At 37.9% G+C, this 20,985-nt stretch overlaps 1 protein-coding gene across 1 annotated transcript; it reads left to right on the top strand.

Moving 5' to 3' along the window:
- Positions 1-1,671: 1,671 nt before the first annotated feature.
- On the top strand, positions 1,672-19,949 carry anapc7.L (anaphase promoting complex subunit 7 L homeolog). Its single transcript, NM_001093270.1, is given in 11 exon segments — positions 1,672-1,881; positions 5,629-5,815; positions 6,140-6,259; positions 6,965-7,076; positions 12,883-13,036; positions 13,234-13,376; positions 15,926-16,043; positions 16,376-16,572; positions 16,988-17,212; positions 17,963-18,113; positions 19,194-19,949. Coding segments are annotated over 11 exon segments (1,698 nt in total). The 5' UTR covers positions 1,672-1,780; the 3' UTR covers positions 19,384-19,949.
- The last annotated feature ends 1,036 nt before the right edge of the window (positions 19,950-20,985 follow it).

Raw genomic sequence — 20,985 nt, 5'->3', positions numbered from 1 at the left:
TTTGTGGAGATTAGTTGCCCGGCGACAAATCTCCTCTTCTTTGGGACGACTAATGCTTTTTCTGCCGGCTAGAATGAAAATCGCCAGCGGGGTGGCACTCGGAGCGCTTCGTTTTCCAAAGTCGCCCGAAGTTTCCTTGTGAGACAACTTCGGAAAACAAAGTGCTCCAAGTGCCATCCCACCAACAATTTCATTCCTGAACCAGGAATATATCAGTTGTAATATTGGTGTGTAGACAGCCATGATCTCAGGTCATTTTACTTGGTCATGTGCTTTCAGAATAAGCCAGCACTTTAGGATGGAACTGCTTCCTGGCAGGCTGTTGTTTCTCCTACTCAATGTAACTGAAGGTGTCGCAGTGGGACATGGGTTTATTATACTATTGAGTGCTGTTCTTAGATCTACCAGGGAGCTGTTAACTGGCTAACTTCCCATTGATCTGCTGATGGGCCTGGCCGGTAAAAATGAAGCTTGATGCCAATGTTATTAATAGGAAAAAATGGCAATAATATAGGAAGGCAGGTATTTTTTTCCAGAAAAGGTGGCAACCTTGGCTACTGGGGGGAGGGTGATTTCACTCCAACTTCCAGAGCAGCACTAAAGAGTGACTGAAATTTATATTTTTAAATAAAGCGCCATGACTGGGGGCAGCTGGGAAACTGACACTTGGGGGCCGAATTTGCGGTAGTGTCTGCTTCGCTCACATCGCAACACTTCGCCAGGTGTAAATTTGCCCAGACAACGCTAATTCATTGATATCCAAAGTTGCGTCCAGGGCGCCGAATGCTGGCGAAGTTGCGCTATCTTTACTGCACCAAGCAAAGCGACGTTGCGCTAGCGTTGCCTAATTTGCATATGTTGGGAAATTTTATTTCAATCGACGTATATGTTGCAGCAAATACATTACATTACACAAGCCTGGGAAACCTTAATAAAATAAAATAAAGTTGTTATAATGCCCTACACATGAGCCCAGTGTATAGTTTATGTGCCATATGTAAGGAAATGTAGGGGATAAGCCCGGGTACCCTAAAATAAATTTACGCTCTTTTGCAGCCTATCACCCTGAAAAACGGAAAAGTCGCCAGCATTTTTTGGGACTTAGAAAAATGTTCAACTTTTTTTGAGGAACTCTTATCTACTCTATTGCACTTCGCCTGGTCTGAGGTGGCGAAGGCAAGTCTGGTGCAAGAGGTAACGTTCAGTTTCGCGTAGTTACGTCCAATCGCCAGAGTGCAACTTCACCATGCGTTAGGGAATTACCGCTACAGTCTATCTCCTTTGCTAGCGAAGTTTCGCCAGCGACTGTTAGTAAATCGGCTAAGTAACGAAATGACATCACGTTAGCAAATTTTCGCTGTTAGTCACTTCGCCCTTTAGTAAATCTGCCCCTATGTCTAGCCCCATGTTAGATTTCAAAATTAAGTATAAAATATCAGTTCTTTTAATAAAACAGAAGTCTGCTGTGTAGTGTATTTTGGGGGGGAAACACGTTTTCCCATGACAGTATCCCTTTAAAGGTGAATCACCCCTTTAAGCAGAATCTATCTGACATTGTGCGTATTTAACACACTCTAATAACAACTGCCGTTACTTTCTTAAACTATCCGGCTTCCATACAAACCCCACTGTCAGCATCTTGGCTCCTCCCTCACTTCCTCCTTCATCAGACCCGGATGTGATGTCACCGTAGGCACCGACGGCCTGAGAGAGCTCCTGTCTGTCGTAGTACATTGGGGTGGAGTTGTGCGGGATACTGAGTTTAGCGCTCATTGTGAAAATGAATGTAATAGATCATGTACGGGACATGGCAGCGGCCGGGCTGCACTCTAATGTGCGATTACTGAGCAGTCTCCTACTGACTATGAGCAACAACAACCCGTGAGTAGCAGCAGGAGGTGGCGTGATGCTGACTGACAGGGCGTGCATGTGATTTTTACAGTGTATAGTGGCTCAGTGAGGATGTGCTGTGAGCTCTCCAGCTGCTGTACTACTCCACTCCTGTAACAGCGACATTCTGCTTTCACTTCATTAGTTCTGTAGTGTTCATAAAGAATGAATGATTGGCTTGATCAGCTCCTGTCAGCCTTTCCTAGCTCTTCTGCTGATCAACTTAACTTTCTGATTGCCTTTATAGAAACCTTTCCCACAGTCCTGTGTTTTCTAAGTATTTTCTTAACCTGCAGCCATTCAATGACATTTTGTTGAACTGACACTTTTAGAAGATTTATAGATAACGTGCCTCCTCCCTGCTAAAACAGATAACATGACATATTCATAATTCTTCAGTGGAAAGCCTTCTATTGGACACCTCACCAAACTCTAATTTAATCATGTTCCCATGGGGTCATACTGTTTGCTAGTGCTGGGCTCAAACACAGAAGTGCCAATGGGTATGGGGCGACAACTTCTCGGGGCCATATTACTGTTCTTATTTATATAGTGAATAAAGTACCCCCTATTGTAAAATATAAGGATATTATAAGTTACCTCGAAGTTTCATCGGCCGAGTGTTTTTATACAGGTCATGGAACACTGAGGTAACTTCTAATATCCTCATATTTTGCAACTTTATTTATTATAATACACAAATTTGTCATGTGACAGGAATGACATCAGAACTCACCGTTTATAACTGATGACATCAGAACTCACCGTTTATAAGGATATAATTTACTAGATATTCATGGCTTTTGTGTATTATAAAGTGATAACCAAATACACAGAACTTTACAGAGAACCTCCTGTTTTACAGTGAACAGGTTTTAGTTGATGAAACATTGCGTGTATTCTTAAAGGGGACCTGTCACCTCAGAAAATGATTCAAAATCCTATTTTATCACATTAGTCAAGCAAAATGAACTTTAATTACACTATATAAATTATTTGAGTCTTTTTACTTCAGTCTGGGAATTCATAATTATAGCAAGCAGACAGGAGTCATTTTGTGCACACTGTTATTAAGATAAGCCTTGCATCATCTCAGAGTCTTGTTTGTGCACCAGAATGGGGGACCTGATATCCATCCCCATGCCCTGGTTACACAAATAGTAAAGAGAACGGGGGAATATGTGGAGAGCAGTGACATCTATTAAGTACTGAATGGAAAGTGAAAGTAATTGTCTGCCCTGCCTCTATGCCTAAGGCATAGAGGAGGGACAGGCAATATTTGATTGACAGCTGAGATTTTTAAATGAGCTTACAATAATATAGAAATTAGATTTCATGTTTAATTTGAAAAGGACTTTTACTATACAGATTTTTGTGTCTGGGTGACAGGTCCACTTTAAATGGGTAAATATGAGTTCAGTTCCTATTCCCCCAGCACTCCAAATTCTATTAGAAACTTTATGATGCATGGTATCACTATGCCTAAAATATTTTTTATTTACAGGTGCCAATGTATTGGGCAGTAACCCAGTGATTATAATAGTTTAAACATTGGACTGGTGCTTCTATTTCTTGAAAAACTCATGAGCACTAGTTATTGTACTAGTGAGCTCCACACCACCATCTTGTTGCTTGTCCCATGGATCCTTTGCGGTTGCCCTGGGATATATTTATGTGCAGTAGAGTAAAATCACATATGAGATGCTAAAAGTCAAGCTTTTGCTTTAATGTCCTACCCACAGCTCACATCACAGCAGCATGAATCCCGGGCACATATGGTGGAGTGATCAGTAGTATAATAATCTGGGCCTGTGTGTTTTTCAGCTCATGTCTGAGGTTAGTGATTGTGATAACATGTTGGGTTCCTAACAAATTGGCTCACCCCAGTGATTGTCTTTCCTTGTCCTTTAAGAAACCATGGGTTTGTATTTTAAAGCACTGTTACATTAGTTGTTGAAAACTTTGTGGTTCATTGGTTGTCTAAGTTGACCACTCCTGTGACAGCGCTTCAAGTTCTTGGTCCGATCACTTAATGTTCCTGTACATCATAGATTGTCAGCTCTACAGGGTAGGCATACTCCCAACATTTTGGAAATAAAAAAAAGGGGCAAAAAAGTTTGCGGCAAATTTTTTTGACCATGCCTATTTTTGTGACCACACCCCCTAATTACCATGTTCATTTTACAAAATTTGGCAGGTTATGAAACTATGAACATATTTCTGTTGGTTGTTTTTTTTTTCATTTATTACATTTTTGATAATGAAGGTGAATTGCCCTTTAAGCGGTGAGTCTAAATTCCCCCAAGGGACTTGTTATCTTATATTGTTACAATTACTTATTTGCTTATCTCGAAATTGTTACAAAGTATCTTATCTGCTGCTGTGGCTGTTCTGGGCTCTCTGCCAAAAGCCAATTAAGTTAGAATCTCGTTTCTTTTTCTGGCTGTTCAGTGCAGAGAAAAACTGTACTTTCTAGTACAAACGAGGTACTGCGGGTTGAGCTGTCAAAAGAGGGACTGTCCCTCTGAAAACGGGACAGTTGGGAGGTGTGGGTTAGGGCGGCACTGTGGTGTAGTTAATAAGCAATGAAACAAGATGAATAACAATAACATAGATAAATAATCTATTATTTGGACAGCTGGTACTTGGAATGCATCAAAATATGGTACTCATATTGCCCACGGTATGCTGTGTATTTCATTTTTGACTAATTTGTATGTCTCTAATAATAAGACAGTGCTTTTGTACTTAGTGAGGTAGCATAAAATACTGTTTTTATATATGTGTGTGAATGTATTCTATATATATGTGTATTCTATATATATTTAATAGGGATGCACCGAATCCACAAAAGATTCGTCCGAATACCGAACTGAATCCAAATTTGCATATGTAAATTAGGGGTGGGAAAGGAAAAAGTGGGAAAGAATTTTTTTACTTTTTTTGTGATGAAAAGTCACGTTATTTCCATTCCCACTCTTAATTTACATATGCAAATTTAGATTCGGTTGGGCCAGGCACAAAGATTTGGCCCAATCCTGCTGAAAAATAATCCTGGATTTTTTTAAAAATTTTAATAGCCTTAAAGTATGGTTTTTCCTCATCACAGAAGACCTGTTGTCTGAAAAATGCAAGTTCCTTAATACTATGACTAATAAATCTTGTACCAGTAGCAATTAGGGATGCACCGAATCCAGGATTCGGTTCGGGATTCGGCCAGGATTAGGCCTTTTTCAGCAGGATTCGGCCGAATCCTTCTGCCGGCCGAACTGAATCTGAATCCTAATTTGCATATTCAAATTAGGGGCGGGGAGGGAAATTGCGTGACTTTTTATCACAAAACAAGGAAGTAAAACATATTTTCCCCTTTCAAACCCTAATTTGCATATGCAAATTAGGATTCGATTCGGTATTCGGCCAAATCTTTCACGAAGGATTCGGGGGTTCGGCCGAATCCAAAATAGTGGATTCGGTGCATCCCTAGTAGCAATGTGTTTTAAATCCTTGATTCACCTTTTTTGTCTCTACATTGTTTCTCTAGTCTGTATCAGGGCTGTTCAACTAAAGGCTAATTGGATCTGTGTGGCCCTCCCGAGGGATTTATATGACCCTTGAGCTTTATAAGCAACTTTTTGTGACATTACCATTTTATTATATTTTTACTTGGCCCACAAAATGGTAGATGTTGGACAGAACTGCTGAATATTCAGTATGATGTAATGCTTTCTGTTTTTGTAGGGAGATGTTTTCTCCATCACAAAAGTACCAGTTGCTTGTGTACCACGCGGACTCTCTGTTCCATGACAAGGAATACAGAAATGCTGTCAGCAAGTACACAATGGCTCTGCAGCAGAAGAAAGCTTTAACCAAGACTTCCAAAGTTAGACCAGCCACAGGAAATGCAGCGGCCACCCCACAAAATCAGGTAGAAATACTAATTTCACTAAATTACAAGCCAAGAACGCATGTTTATCTGCCAACACCTTAATATTACACATTTGACCTGTATAATGAGAAGTTGTTTAGTATATTGTTTATCTGCTATCACCTTTATATTACACATTAGACCTGTATAATGAGAAAGGATTTAGTGTATTACGTATATATGTTCCCTTTATATCACCACATAATAGTGCCTGTTGGCTATACAGAGGCTGTTACCTGCACTGATAACCGCTTAGTTACAGATGATGCTTAGGCCAAAGTGGAAAATTGTTCAAGTACCTTATTTATATTTTGCATTCTTTAGTGTCTTCCATCAGAGATTGAGGTGAAATATAAAATGGCTGACTGTTACACCATGCTGAAACAGGACAAGGATGCCATTGCCATTTTAGATGGAATTCCTTCTCGGCAGAGAACCCCAAAGGTAAAGCAGAAAGAATATTCTAGCTCTTTTATAAATATTATGCTATTCCATTACCTCAACCAATGTGGTATGCAATGTGCTATGATATACTGCCCGTGGATCCACACTGCACAGTGGTACAATATGTGAATAGTGTTGCAGGATGCAAAAGGTATACAGCGTGTCAGATATTTTTTGCTTCTATAGTGGAGTGCTGTGCTGCATGGGGGAAAGGTAGGTGCCAATTCCCTAAATTAACTGGGTCTACCTGATCCATGCTATAGGGGGACTCATGTACTGTACGGTTCAAGGCAAGAGATGTAAAAGGGCAATATTTACTTAAATATATATACCAGTTTGGTGAGATTTTTTTTAAAATGCCACTTAATTTTATATAATTATCTGTTGCTTAAGTATTCATTTTGGGTGTATAGTTTTCCTTTTAATTTGGCGTACACAGAAGGCTATTGGTGTGTGCTTCCAGCCACAATTATGTAAAGACACACCATGGAATGCCCTGCATTCTTTTACAAATGTTTTGTATGTCAAAAAGCTCATAAACATAAGTATCATAAGTGCTATTAAGATGCTTACTGTTGAAGGGCCAACTAGACACTGATGTCCCAGTTATTTTTCTGATTAAAATCAGGGTTGTTACTTCTTGTGTATTGGACATACTGTAATGTTTTGTTATAACCTATTTCTTTCCATTTCCTTTAAATTTAGATTAACATGATGTTAGCTAATTTGTACAAGAAAGCTGGACAGGAGCGTTCTGCAGTAACCAGTTACAAGGAGGTTCTGAGACAGTGCCCACTGGCACTTGATGCCATACTAGGTAAATCTGTGTATGTGAATGTCGAATTTTTAAACTGTAACTCTGGATGTTTCCCATTCCCCCGTATAAGCATAGGTGGTAACATGGCAGTGGATTCAAATGGACAGGAGAAGGTCACATCAATGCTGTTTATATGGATCCACTTCTCTGGCTGTAAATGTTCTGATCAGAAAACTCTGCACTGATGTGCCCCAATAAGGGCAAAGCTGGACTGTAGTTGGAATTTGATCAGCAACTGATCTGTGTGCATGTTTCATCATGAGTTAACACTTGGCAGATGTCAGCTTGGCGGCATATTTTTAGCCAATGATCGTCAGGCCATGATTGCCTACTAACAGTGATACGTTCCTATGAATTTTGAACACTTGCATTGTTCTTAAAAACTATAAAAATACAGGAAATCTCTGCCTCTAATATAACAATTAACAGAACGCCTTTTTAAAACTTGTATTTCCCTTTAAATGTACCCACTGTATCCCAGGCTATATATTGCAGGCTGAGAAATTACCAAATCTGCCTGTACAAACTTGCTCTTGATTTTAATCAGAACTAAACCCTAAAAAACAATATGACCAGAAAGGCCTTATTTTATATACTGAACCAGCCTAAATCTTCAGCAACTCTATAAAAGTAATGATCTAGACTTTCAAAACTGCACAGGAGCTCACAATCTTTGATCTTGTGTACATGTAGTGACACTGTGCTCCAGCAGCTGTTGAGAAGATAAATTTAGGATTTTTAACAAATCATCAAATAGAAAATGAGATTTGCATGTCATAAAAGCTGATGCTACACGGCTCAAAAATTCTGAATTGTATTGCACTGGTTTCTGTGCTGCCGTGTAATGTGAACTATGACAACTTATTGTTAAACTTTAGTTATCCTTTAATGCCAGCTGATGCATGTGAATTATGGACCAACATTTCTGGTGTGCTGTTAGCTTTAATGTGAGACAACTCCAGTCCAGGGGAATATCAAGGGGTCTATTTACTAACATTCGAATTTCTGTTTTGTTTTTTGTTTTGTTTTTTAATTTACTTTAAAAAAATTATTTTTTTATTTGTCCAAAATTCTAAAAATTCAAGATTTGTAAAATGTAAATGTCACTAAAAACTGTAATACAAAACTTCAGCAAGTAAAAGCAGTCAAAGTCCTATAGAAGCTTTGCTGATCCTATTGGACCTTTTTTAGCCATTCAAACTTTTAGAGGTTTTTGGATTTTTTTTTTGCTAATTGTCCAAAAAACTTTGTTAAATGTTTTCTTATTTTTTAGTGTATCATTCAGCATTTTTTTTTATTTTGTTCTTACTTTTTAAATTTGGGTCTTTTAAAAAATTACAATGTAATTACAAAGACATTGGGTGGGGGACTTCACAAAAGTGGTGATATTGAGACAAAATAAAAGTAGATATTTGTCGAATTTCCCACCATATTCACAAACCTCTATCTCCACATCTGTTGAATTTGTCTTTTAAACAGCCCCTTTCCAGATTTTGTTTTTCACACAACATTTTAAGCAACATTTTACCGACAATGTTTGTGAATTTGTCTTTAGTGCCTCCTTAACCTGTCAGTCTGCCCCCCATCTTTTGCCATGTGAGTTCCATTGCCATCATTTATGGCAACTAGGAACATGTACAGTAGCCCAAGATCCCAGTTCAGCTTCCAGTGTGTATGCGCTGCTCACTGATTACCAAGATGCTGGAAACAGAAGGGACACAACTAAAAGTGCTGAGCAGCTGTATAATTCTGGGCATGATAAGGAGAGGGCTGTGTATTGATACAAAAAGAAACTTTGCCAGACTTGCTTTACTTCCCCTTTATAAGATATATTCACTGAAAATGATAATATTGCCTCATTCATTAACCAAATATAGCAAGATAATGCAGATGTGAGGTAAAAACATGTTTTTGTCACCTATTTTATGTTAACCATAAACTACTTTTATAAAAAAAAAATTATAAAAATATAAAAACATATATAAAATTCAGTTCTGGTTATACAGAAACTAGGGTTTGTACTGTGGCAATTGGCTGCTGATCCCCATAAATAGGCTAATTAATCCTCATACTAGAGTCTTGCGCGGGTCCATTTTTTGGAACCCGTACCCGACCCGTACCTGCAATCTGCAACCTGGACCCGCATTCTTACCCGCTTGGACCTGCTACCCGACCCGCAAGTACCTTATCCGCAACCCGCTGACCATCAAGAATCAAGAAGTGCTTTCATTGTAAACCGGAAGTGACATCATTGGAAGTAGGCGTGATCAGAAAAAAGGGTTAAAACAGGAAGTGCTGTCATTATAAACCGGTTTTTGCGGGTAACCCACGGGTACCCGACCCGCTGCAGTACTCTACCTTATACTGTTACCAGGGAGTTTCATCACCATATAAAAACACGAGGCCGAAGGCCAAGTGCTTTTATACAGGTCATGGAACTCCGAGGTAACTTCCAATATCCTCATGTTTTGCAACTGGTGGTACTTAATTTATTATAATACACAAATTTCAGTGAGTCATGTGACCGAAATGACATCAGACCTCACCCTTTATAACTGATGACATCAGAACTCACTGTTTATAAGCATATAATTTACAAGATATTCATGGCTTTTGTGTAGTATAAGTTAATACATAACATGGTAACAACTGAGCAGGCAAAACATGTGTCATTACCTGTGTTGGTCAGCAGGTGTCAGCATATACATGTGTAACAGTTTGCAGTAACTTCATGTATCTATTTATTGTAATAACACTGAAAGGTCTTGCCTAAAAGACATCCTAGGGCTGCTCCTCTAAGGGGTAGTTTAGGTGTGCATCTTGTTGAATATTAATGGCATCAGCACCCCTAAATGACCAGCTGGGTGGGGAGCACCTCCAATGTATTTTTGGGGATATTGCAGATGAACACAACCCTTTATGCCTCATAAAGCTGGCAAACATTTCCTAGCAATGTTTTAATAGAGTTTACCAACTGAAGATATTTAAACATATTTCAATTGTTGTATAGCTCTTCATTTCATCACAGAAAGCATAGTATGTGGTAGTCTTCTGGGAATGGAGCATGATAAAGAGCACTCATTGACACTCCTAAAAATCAGCAATATCATATATACGTCTTGTCGGGCAATTCTCATTTTTTCAATCACTTGTGCTTTACGGTTAAGCAATTTTCATAGTGCCAACCAAACTGGAATTTTAGTAAGATGTGTTATTTCTGTTGCAAGGCCCCAAGCAGTTAATTGCAAAATATTCCCCACACAACCTATATGTAACAATGCCTAATTTAAAATGCAGAAACATATTTAAAATGAATAAAATAATCATGATTGTATAAATAGTGAAAAAACCCAACAAAGTGCAATAAATTCAATATATTTATACTTCTCCGCCTGAGGGGTTAGTTAGGCAGGTCTTGGGGGGGGGAGGCTATACAGCAGGCATGTGGAATCCATGTGTCTTCTCTTTGCAGCTGTGACAATATTGGGTCAGTGCTCATGGCCTAGTGCTGTCAACCACCCACATAGGACAGAAGATGCTGCACGATAAATCATTTACAGCACTTGAAACCTCTGACTCCAACCCCTCAGTTTATGGTACCACCAACTCTTCTGTTTTTAATATACTTATGTATTTTCCATGTTGATTAAAAGAAATTAAGTGCACAACATACAAGGCATTTCATCACTACCAAAGCTCAACAATTTTAAAGTGATCTGAAGATGATGTCTACTTTTGGGAACAAACTAAAGAACTAATGGCTAGGAAACTGACGCATTTCCCTATTGACCATTCAAGCCTGTCGCTGACAACATGAATTCCGATACTGTTCAAGTTTGGGTCTAAATCTTTTAACTAAGCCTATGTCATTGTGGCATTTTATTTATTTTATTAAATACATTCCTTAAACCTAAAGTTTGAACAAAATAAAAATGTAAACTATAAGGTCATATTTGTTGTTTTTATCAAGAGGCTATAAAGTTTAAGATAATAGCATTAGCATATATAAAAATCTGAAACAACTTTATCAGTTCAAAAATATAAACCACATCTTTTTGGGAATTCTAAAACAAAATCAAAGTTAAACTACACAAGCCAAAAAAACTATTGGCATATAGCTGTAGAATGGCTGTTAAATACAACCCAAAATTAACTAAAGTATTGTTCTTAGAAACAGAATTGCTTCTGCCAGATCCTCCTCCATAGAAGCTCTTAAATCTGATTTGATTATTTTCAGTGCTAGTGTAACTCCAGATTAAAATGATGTAGGAAGGTCAGGTTGCATAATAGTTCAGCTGGACTTCACACTAGTGAAACAACTACACACTGGGCTTTTTTCTTACAGCAGACAAGTACTATCACTATCTGTGAAATAGGACATTGCACATTGTATCTTTTTTTATTGCAATTTAAAGTTAGTCGGAGTCTGTACATTTTTGGTGACTCCAACTCCAGATACCCAAAATTGCTTCTGACTCCACCTCCACAGCAACCAGTAACTGATACAGGAGGTAAAGATGTATGCTCCGAAGTTCATAGCTAGGCATCAATATATTTTCCAATATATGAAATATTCATCTATTTTGTGGTTGATTGGTTATTTATAAGACTGGCAAAGACTATACGACTCTGAGTATTTCCCATGGGCAGTCAAACCATGCATTGTATATTTGGTTAAAGTGTACAAGCAGGCAAATATGTGGGTGGCAATCCAGTGAATACGACTTGTATAGTCTTTAATGTAAACCATATTGACATGTTATTCTAGTGAGACTATAGCCTTGAGTTGCCACATCTTATGATAAATGGCAAAACTCCTGCTTTACTTTGCTCCTCACTTACATTTACATACAGCTTCTCTTAAGCATGGACAGAGCACTCTTTTTACCCAGCAAGAAAAGCCATAGAAATTTTTATTGTGTCCAGAATCCACAATTGATCAGTCCTCCCTTGAATTATACACAATAGTCATAAAAATATCACCAATATTTTTTTGTATGTGAGCTACAAATCAATTAATGTTAACCCAGCTGATAGAAAATGAATACATGCTACTTGTTGAGTGCACTCCTAATGACTCTTCACAGCATGATCTCTTCTGCATCCAGCACTAGGACCAGGTATTTATTATATTTGCTGTTCAGTGTTCACCCACACATATTGAACTCTGAGGCTAAATCCACCAAAATGTTCTAAATCAAACGGAGTTATTGAGCGAGAACAAAACAACTGTGCTTATAAAAGGTCTGTTTGCAATGCATTGTGGACATGAAAGCAATATTTAATCAAGAATGCAAAATACTGCACGTTAAATGGTGAAAGAGTTCCTGGTGGGAATGTGGGTGGAAAAAACCCCATTATTTTTAGAACATTATTAACTCTGCATGTATATGTGTGTTTCTAATGTCCAGAGCTGTTTATTGTTTTTTTAAAATTTTACTTTTTTCAAAGGAGAGAAAGGTGATTAAAGGAAAGGAATGAGGCAGGTGTACAGCGAGTACTGCATCCGATTGGGGTGTAACTATAATTAGCAATTCTATATATTCAGCCAGGTACCCCACATAGCTTTGAATTTCTATCAACAACCTCTCGCTAGATCTTTTTCCGGTGTGTGGACACACACTCACAAGGAAATACAAACAGTTTAGATTAATGTAACATTATTATTATTATTAGAGTTGCGCTGGTTTATATAATTCAGATGTTGATATACAAATTTATACACATACATGTAGGCTATTGCACAGAGCATTTCTGCACAGTGTAGCAGCTGTTGTTCATTGATGACCCTCTATTTTCATTTCAGGATTGCTCTCTCTCTCTGTAAAAGGAGCAGAAGTTGCGTCTATGACTCTCAATGTCATCCAGAGTATTCCCAATCTAGACTGGCTTTCTGCCTGGATCAAAGCCTATGCATTTGTGCACACTGGAGACAACACCAGAGCTATCAACACTATCTGGTAATTGTTACACTGGAAAAAGACCGAATACTGAGAATACAGAATACTGTAGTGACATAAGAGCCAAATAAAAAGTCTTTGGAGTTAGACACCTTTCCTTATATTATAGATAAAATATATAATATGCTGCTAAAATGAATGTAAAATATTGATTCCAAGCAAACTAGAAGCTTTCTAATATGAGTGTATTCTTTCAGTTCTCTAGAAAAGAAATCTTTACTAAGGGACAATGTAGATCTCCTGGGGACTTTGGCAGATTTGTATTTCCGTGTTGGCGACAATAAAAATGCCATTCTTAAGTTTGAGCAAGCTCAGATGCTGGATCCTTATCTCATAAAAGGTTTGTTTTTACAGTGTGTCTTATGCTGTTCAGACCTACACAGAATAGACATTTAGTGGCAGATTTATCAAAGGTCGAGGTGAATTTTCAAATGAAAAAAATTTGAATTTTGATCTATTTTTTGTGTACTTCAACTATGGAATAGTCCAAATTCGATTCAAATTTGAAAAAAAATGTGAAAATTCGAATATTGAAATTTATCATGTACTGTCTCTTTAAAAATTCGATTTCAACCCTTAACCATCTAAAGCCTGCCGAACTGCTGTTTTAGCCTATGGGGGGACCTCCTAGAACCTATTTGGAGTCAATTGGTGGACTTTGAAAAATCAAAGTTTTTTTTTTGGAAAAACTTTGAATCAAATTTGATTGATTGATCGAATTCAGCTGAAAACGGACCTATTCGACCCAAAAAAACCTTTGTTGGTCTTTTTGAATTTGAATTTCGAAGTTTTTTTCAATTCGAAATTCCACCCATGATAAATATGCCTCTTATTGTATTTTCTCTGATGATGGGCTCAGTCTTGGCTAGCAACTGCACTGAAATCCCTTTCAATAAGTAGATGGAGCAGAACTTGAGAGGGTTCATTGGGATTAATTAAAGGGTTGGTTCACATTTAAATGTGGTATTAACCTTCCAAAAACTTTTTTCAGTTCGGTTGTTTTCAGGTTGTTTATAAGTATAGACTTTTTTTTTTAATTGCTTTCCTTTTTTTTTTTTTTTATTTCTGACAGTTTTTCCAGAATTGGAGTTTAAAGTTGAATTTTTCTGTGTCTGGCAGCTCAGTAATTCAGTAACAGCTTCTGAACAGTTACAATTTGCTACATTAGTTGATACATTTCTCAGCAGCATCTGTGGAATATTAGCAACTATTGTATCAATTCTAACAGCTGCCTTCAATGAAATTCAGGGATTCTGCTCAGCAGGGACAAAGATTAAAACATTTATCAACTAAATGCAGAGCTGGGCCAGGCATCATAGGCAACCTGGCCGGCCACTGAGCTGGGCGCTCACATGTGTGGATTGCCGTGTGCACATGCGCGAATCGATGCGGCAGGCACGGAATCATAAAATTATTGGAAGAGAGAAAAGGCAGTTGAGGAGAGTGGGGACCGGACATGGGGTAGGCAGCAGAGAAGGTACGGGCCTGGTGCCCCCCCAGCTTTGCGCCCTAGGCATGTGCCTACTCTGCCTACCCCTAGTTCCGGCCCTGACTAAATGTATTAATTTAGAACAGTCTACAGAGTCTGTGACCCCTCCCGGAGCTGTTTCAGAAAAAAATAAGGTGAAAAAGAAACTTTAATATTAGAAAAAAAGGTCACAAATAGAAAGTAAATGGAAAAAAGTCTTTATTTCTGAAAAATATGAAAACAACTGAACTGAAAAAAGTGCTGGAAGGGAACAACCCATTTAGGTTAACATATAGAATGACCTGTTCCTAGAAACCTTGCATTTGGTTATTTGTTTTTTTAATTATTTGTCACTTCTACTACTTTCAATTCATATTCCATCCTCTCATTCAAGTAACTGCCTGGTTGCTAGGATACATAAGACCCTAGCTAGGGTTGCCACCTTTTCTTGAAAAAAATACCGGCCTTCCTATATTTTTATGCATTTCCCCTATTAATAACATTGGAATCAAGTTTCATTTTTACCAGCCAGGCCGGTAAAATACCAGACAGGTGGCAACCCTAACCCCAGCAAACAGATAAATGCTGAAATACCAAACTGGAGAGCTTCTAAACAAAAAACTGAAAAAAACCCCACAAACTATTAAACACTAGTAATATGTGAAGAGTGATACTCTGAGACAATTTGCAATTGGTTTTAATTTTTTATTATTTGTGGGTTATTTTGCAGCTCCTTAGGTTACAATTTCAGTAATGTGGTTGCTATCGTCCAAATTACCCTAGCAAGCATGCATTGATTTGATTAGAGATTGGAAGGAGAATAGGAGAGGGTCTGAATAGGATGATTAGTAATAAAAAGTGACAATAACTAAGCATTTGTAGCCTTACAGAGCATTGTTTAGATGGTGTGAGTGATCTCCATTTGAAAGCTGGAAAGAGGCAGAAGTCAAATAATTCAGAAACTATAAAAATGAAAAAAATAGGACCAATTGAAAAGTGTCTTTGAATTACCCATTCTATAACATACTTGAAAATAACTTAAAGGTGAACCACCCCTTTAAGTCCTCATTTTTGGAAAGAAAAGAAACTTTAATATCTACAATCTTGTTTTCATTTAATTTTAAGTGGATTTGGCATTACAAAACCAGGTGAGGATGTTCAGAGGCATGCTTTAAGATATATTTTATTTTTTGATTTTTGACCTTTAAAAGTTAGTTTAAAGGTGAACTACCCTTTTAAGAGAATGGAGACGGTGACTAATAATAATATCTATGTCATAGTCTGCATTTCCAAAAAACTTCCAGACGAGCAGCCACTGGTGTTGTAATTGTTGACAGCCACAGTTAGTAGCTATTGTCAGGCAAAACAGAAATAATTCAAAGGCACAAATCTTTGCATCCAATATGCTTTTTCCCTCCCAGGAATGGATATATATGGCTACTTGCTGGCTCGTGAAGGTCGACTAGAAGATGTGGAGAATCTCGGCTGCCGCTTGTTCAATATATCTGATCAGCATGCTGAGCCGTGGGTGGTTTCTGGGTAGGTGCCGTTTGTACACTGGGGGAGTTCTGGGCACTTAAGGATATTTATAATCATTTTACATTTTTTGAAAAGTGCTATATGGGTGGAATGTGCCGAACACTGCTGCCATGAAGTAGCTGATGAGACTGATGAAGCAGACTCTCTATAAAGAACTGTGTAGTATATTGTCACTATTTAGTATCTAGTAGTGCTTTACACTTCCCACTACTAGTTATTGTATATCATGAATGGACATGTTCTACCTATATTTAGTTCTAGTAGCACGCATGTTTCCCACCAAAGCATTGCCATACCTAAAGTTTTAAATGTTTATGTTTTATTCCTTCTAGGTGCCACAGCTTTTATACCAAGAGACATTCCAGAGCCCTGTATTTGGGAGCCAAGGCTATCCAGCTGAACAGCAATAGTGTTCAGGCCTTACTACTTAAGGGGGCAGCATTAAGAAACATGGGAAGGGTGCAGGAAGCAATCATTCATTTCCGAGAAGCAATTCGACTGGCACCTTGTCGGCTCGACTGCTGTGAAGGTAAGAAAACGGGTGGGTGCTCACCCAGTTGCTTGCTCATGCCAATATTAAAAAGGAGCTGCTGGTACCTTTTTCTGCTGTTTACTAAGAAAGAAAAATAATTTACTATTCATATGATTTTAAGAATAAAAGGTTTGCTTTTCTCTTAACTGTAACTCTTTTCAGTAAAACCTTGTGTATCTCTATATATTTGTATTAATTCACGAGAGCTGCTGCGCCACTTACTATTCTACCGAAAAATTGAGTAACATCAACTGACTGTAATAAAAAATATCCAGTGGCCAAATTGTAATGTAAAATAAATCCTTGCATAATTTCATTATTCAGGTTTTGCATTGTCTTCTTATATACAAATGTATTGTATCAGTATAATGTGCCTTTAAATGGTCTATTCATAAGTAACTCATCTCTCCAGGTCTCATTGAGTGCTATTTGGCATCCAGCAGCGTACGTGAAGCTATGGTGATGGCCAACAATGTCTATAAAACCCTTGGAGCAAATGCACAAACTCTAACTCTTTTGGCAACTGTGTGCCTGGAAGATCCTGTTACCCAAGAGAAAGCAAAAACATTGTTAGACAAAGCGCTCATTCAAAGACCGGATTATATAAAGGCTGTGGTGAAGAAAGCAGAGTTACTCAGTAAGTTCCTTCATAACAGAGTTAGGCGACGTCTAGAATGCCTTGTGGTGTGTGTGTGTGTGTGTTACTGAAAACAAAAAAACATACAATGTTGCATTTTTCCCCCAGAATTCTATTGTCTACCATATTAGCAAAACCATCTCCGCTTCTGTTAAGCACAAAGACACATTCACACAGTAAAGGATACACATAATAACGCCATTTATGACCCTAGCACAATATGTAATACATTTGCATAATTCTATAAACAATTCTATAACCTTGCAGACAATCCCACCACACCAACTATACAACAAGTTTAAATTTTTTGGATAAGCTGCTACAGCTTCCTTCACTATCACTGGCATAATCGTTGCTACTTACTGTATGTCTTCGATAACCAATGAGCAAGTTTCCAAAGACATATCCTCCTTTCCCAGTAATATGCTCCAGGCCAATACCATTAATGAGGCTTTTTTTTCTCTGGCTACTTCCCCAAATAAATGCTCCTATCCCAAAAAATAACTCTACCTAAACCTGGTAAATTCCCCACTCTGGTCCAAAACTATAGACCAATCTGCCTATTATATGCTGATCTAAAATATATGCTAAAATCTTAGCTCTATGTTTAGAATCCATCCAGCACAAGGTGTAAGGCATGTTTATGGATTTGCTTTTTAGACCTTTTTATTGAGTGTAAATGTACGTAGCATGTGTAGCTGGTAAATGTGCTTGCTAAATCTTGCCTTTCTTATGATGATTATTCCTCAGGTCGAGAGCAGAAGTATGATGAAGGAATTGCCTTGCTTCGTAATACCCTTGCAAACCAGAGTGACTGTGTATTACATCGGATGTTAGGAGATTTTCTTGTGGTGGTTAATGAGTTTCAGGAAGCTATGGATCAGTACAGCATTGCACTCAGGTAGATCTTTACAACCAAGGTTATGGAATGTATAATATGGATATATCAGATGTAATATATATTGTGAATCTGTATACATGATATAGTGTTCAAAACTCTGATCGCTAAATTGTTGCAGAAATACGGCTGTTCTGGTGTTGCCGCCGTAGTCTTTTATACAATTGATATCATGGAAATCAGGGAACACCTTAACATTGTGTTGATATGTGCAAATTGCAAAGTTACTTGCTTTATTCTCTTTCTATTCCAGCCGAACAATGAATAACTAGATCGATAAATAGATTGATAAAATTGCAAAAAATGTATTGTTTTGATTATTTTTATTTTAGTCTTTTCAGGTGATGGGACATGTTTCTTATTTCTGTAATCTAAAATGTAAAACTTAATACAGGTTTTAGGGTACCTTGTATAATGATACTTTTACTTAAACATTTTAATGAACTTGCTTTGCTTCATTTGGCCAACACAGTAGCAGACCAAATCAAACAGTTGTTAGTTATTCCCTCTGACCAATGATCAGATCACATGGGGGGGAACACTGCAGGTCCATTGGGGTTTGTATGTAGTCCTCCGGCATATAGGATTGTATTGTCTACTTAATACAAGAATGAGCTTCAGCCAGATATGGTCCTATACACAGGTCAGTAGATTAGCATCCAATCCAGTTACCAGTTCAGAAGCCAATGTCTGCCCTTGTATCAGCAGTCTAATGTAGGCACATTATTCTACTCAATGGTTTACCAGCTGGAGGTATGAATGTGTCCCCTAAGTTCACAAGTTATCACTGTAGTTTAAACCATGACCATCTGCTTAACATGCATGCTTTTGTAATAACATCAAAGTGGAAGCGATTAGCTTAGGTCCTTTTCATGCAATTATAATAATGAAAGCACAAATTTGATTGGTGACTCCAGTTTAATTTGATGCAGAGCCCGTTGTTATATGCAAGGATCTAAGTGTCTATTAGGGCATCTTCTTACTTCTGATTTGTCGTTAAACACTATTTTAAACACATTGTTCAACTACATTGTGTATCAGCTGACATCTGAAACAAGGTTCATTTGTTTTTTTTATCCTTAGTTTGGATCCGAATGACCAAAAATCCTTGGAGGGAATGCAGAAAATGGAGAAGGAAGAGAGCCCTACAGATGCCACACAGGAAGAAGATGTGGATGATATGGAGGGGAGTGGGGAAGAGGGAGACCTAGAGGGCAGTGACAGTGAAGCTGCTCAGTGGGCAGATCAGGAGCCGTGGTTTGCAATGCAGTGAAGTTGGACTTAACTTTTAATAAAAATGAATTGGAAGATGCTATATCCCTAGCAAAGCTTAAAGAGATGACGTTGTGTCGATGAAATGGAGTTGAATCACAATAACTGTTATGTAACTACTGCTCATTGTCCATCATTGGACACCACATTATAAAACCTAGACTTTTACATCATCTTTTAGGAGGAACCATTACCAGTCTTTCTTTCTGCATGTGCTCCTGCCCCATGTTCCATTGTAAAACCTTCTTTAGAGTTCCCAAATTCATCCTTCCTTTGGTATCCTCCTTTCAGTCGTTTCAAATGAAAAACTCCCGGCCGTATCAGAAAGTGCCATTATTTTCAATGGACTATTTAAAAAAAGAAATGCTGTTGTGTGAATCTTCAGAAAAAGTTCCAACTTAGAACCGGAAATGCAAACGTTTATGGGTAAAGGCTCGGCATAGTCAAGGCTGTCAGAAGAATCATGTCTTTATGTGACTTGTAATCCTTGTGAATTGTTCAGCACTTACATTAGAATTTACATTCTGTTGTATTTGTTTTTGCCTTTTTTCTTTTGTAAACTAATTTTCTATATCCAGACTTGATTCGCATGTAATTTTCCTCTGTTAGCAGCTCTGCTGGATTATGTGATAAAAGGGATAATGTTTGCTTAAGGTCTATGCTAGTCACCTATAACGACCAACCAGCAGGAAGCATTTACTGGTCACCTGTTAAAAAGAGAGATCTTATTGGTTATTATGGCTTACTGCACATGGGCAAACTTTTATTACAGGGGATAGTTTCTATATATTATATGTATGTACTTTGGCATTGATTTACATTTGTAAACATGAAAATGTATAGAATGTACATATATTTTTCAGCAGTGAAATTGTACATAGGCAGTCGCTTTTCTATTGATTAAAAAAGGTCAGCGTTCAGTGAACTCTAGTGACTTGCATGACCGTAACAGTAAGCCAGGTGTTAGTTTGTAATGCTTTCTCGGAAGCAGTACAGGAATTAGGCAAACAAGCCCAGCATTCATTATATATAGTGCTAGGATACACAGACATGTTGTCTAGTCCAAGGGTCGTGTCCAAGGGTCCATTTCAACCACCAAGCAGGTGAGTCTGTCCATGTCATACAGTTGAAAGCAAAAGTTTTGGCAACCCAGGACAAATTGCATATTTATTTCGTTTTGAAAGTGAAAAGTAATGACTACACACACAGTATACCTGGCACGGAGGGTAAATTAAATGTGAAATTCTGCTGCCATTTAAAGGTTTAAAGAGCAAGCAGGAAATTCATTAGTTTGCCTGGGATTCAGTATTTCCCCTTGGTTATCACTTATAGATTCGTGCATATACAACATAGCACTTTAATATATTCAAATGATACTATATTATTTATAACTTTCTACATATTTTGCCTATGTCTCTCTCAGCATCAGACTGCCAGATAAAAACACTGATGTCACAACAGAGTTCTTTACGTTCTGACATAAGACATATGGCTGTAACAATGGCAGCCTGAAATCTCGCTCTCCCCATGTTTCCTGAAACCAAAGCTTTTAGCTCATAAACTTCTATAGAAGTGCTCGACTCGTTTGTGACCCATTAAAAAG

The sequence above is a fragment of the Xenopus laevis genome, chromosome 1L (assembly GCF_017654675.1).
Source record: "Xenopus laevis strain J_2021 chromosome 1L, Xenopus_laevis_v10.1, whole genome shotgun sequence".
Classification (NCBI taxonomy): domain Eukaryota; kingdom Metazoa; phylum Chordata; class Amphibia; order Anura; family Pipidae; genus Xenopus; species Xenopus laevis.
Note: the sequence above shows the minus strand (reverse complement) of the source record. Positions and strands in the feature narration are given on the sequence as shown.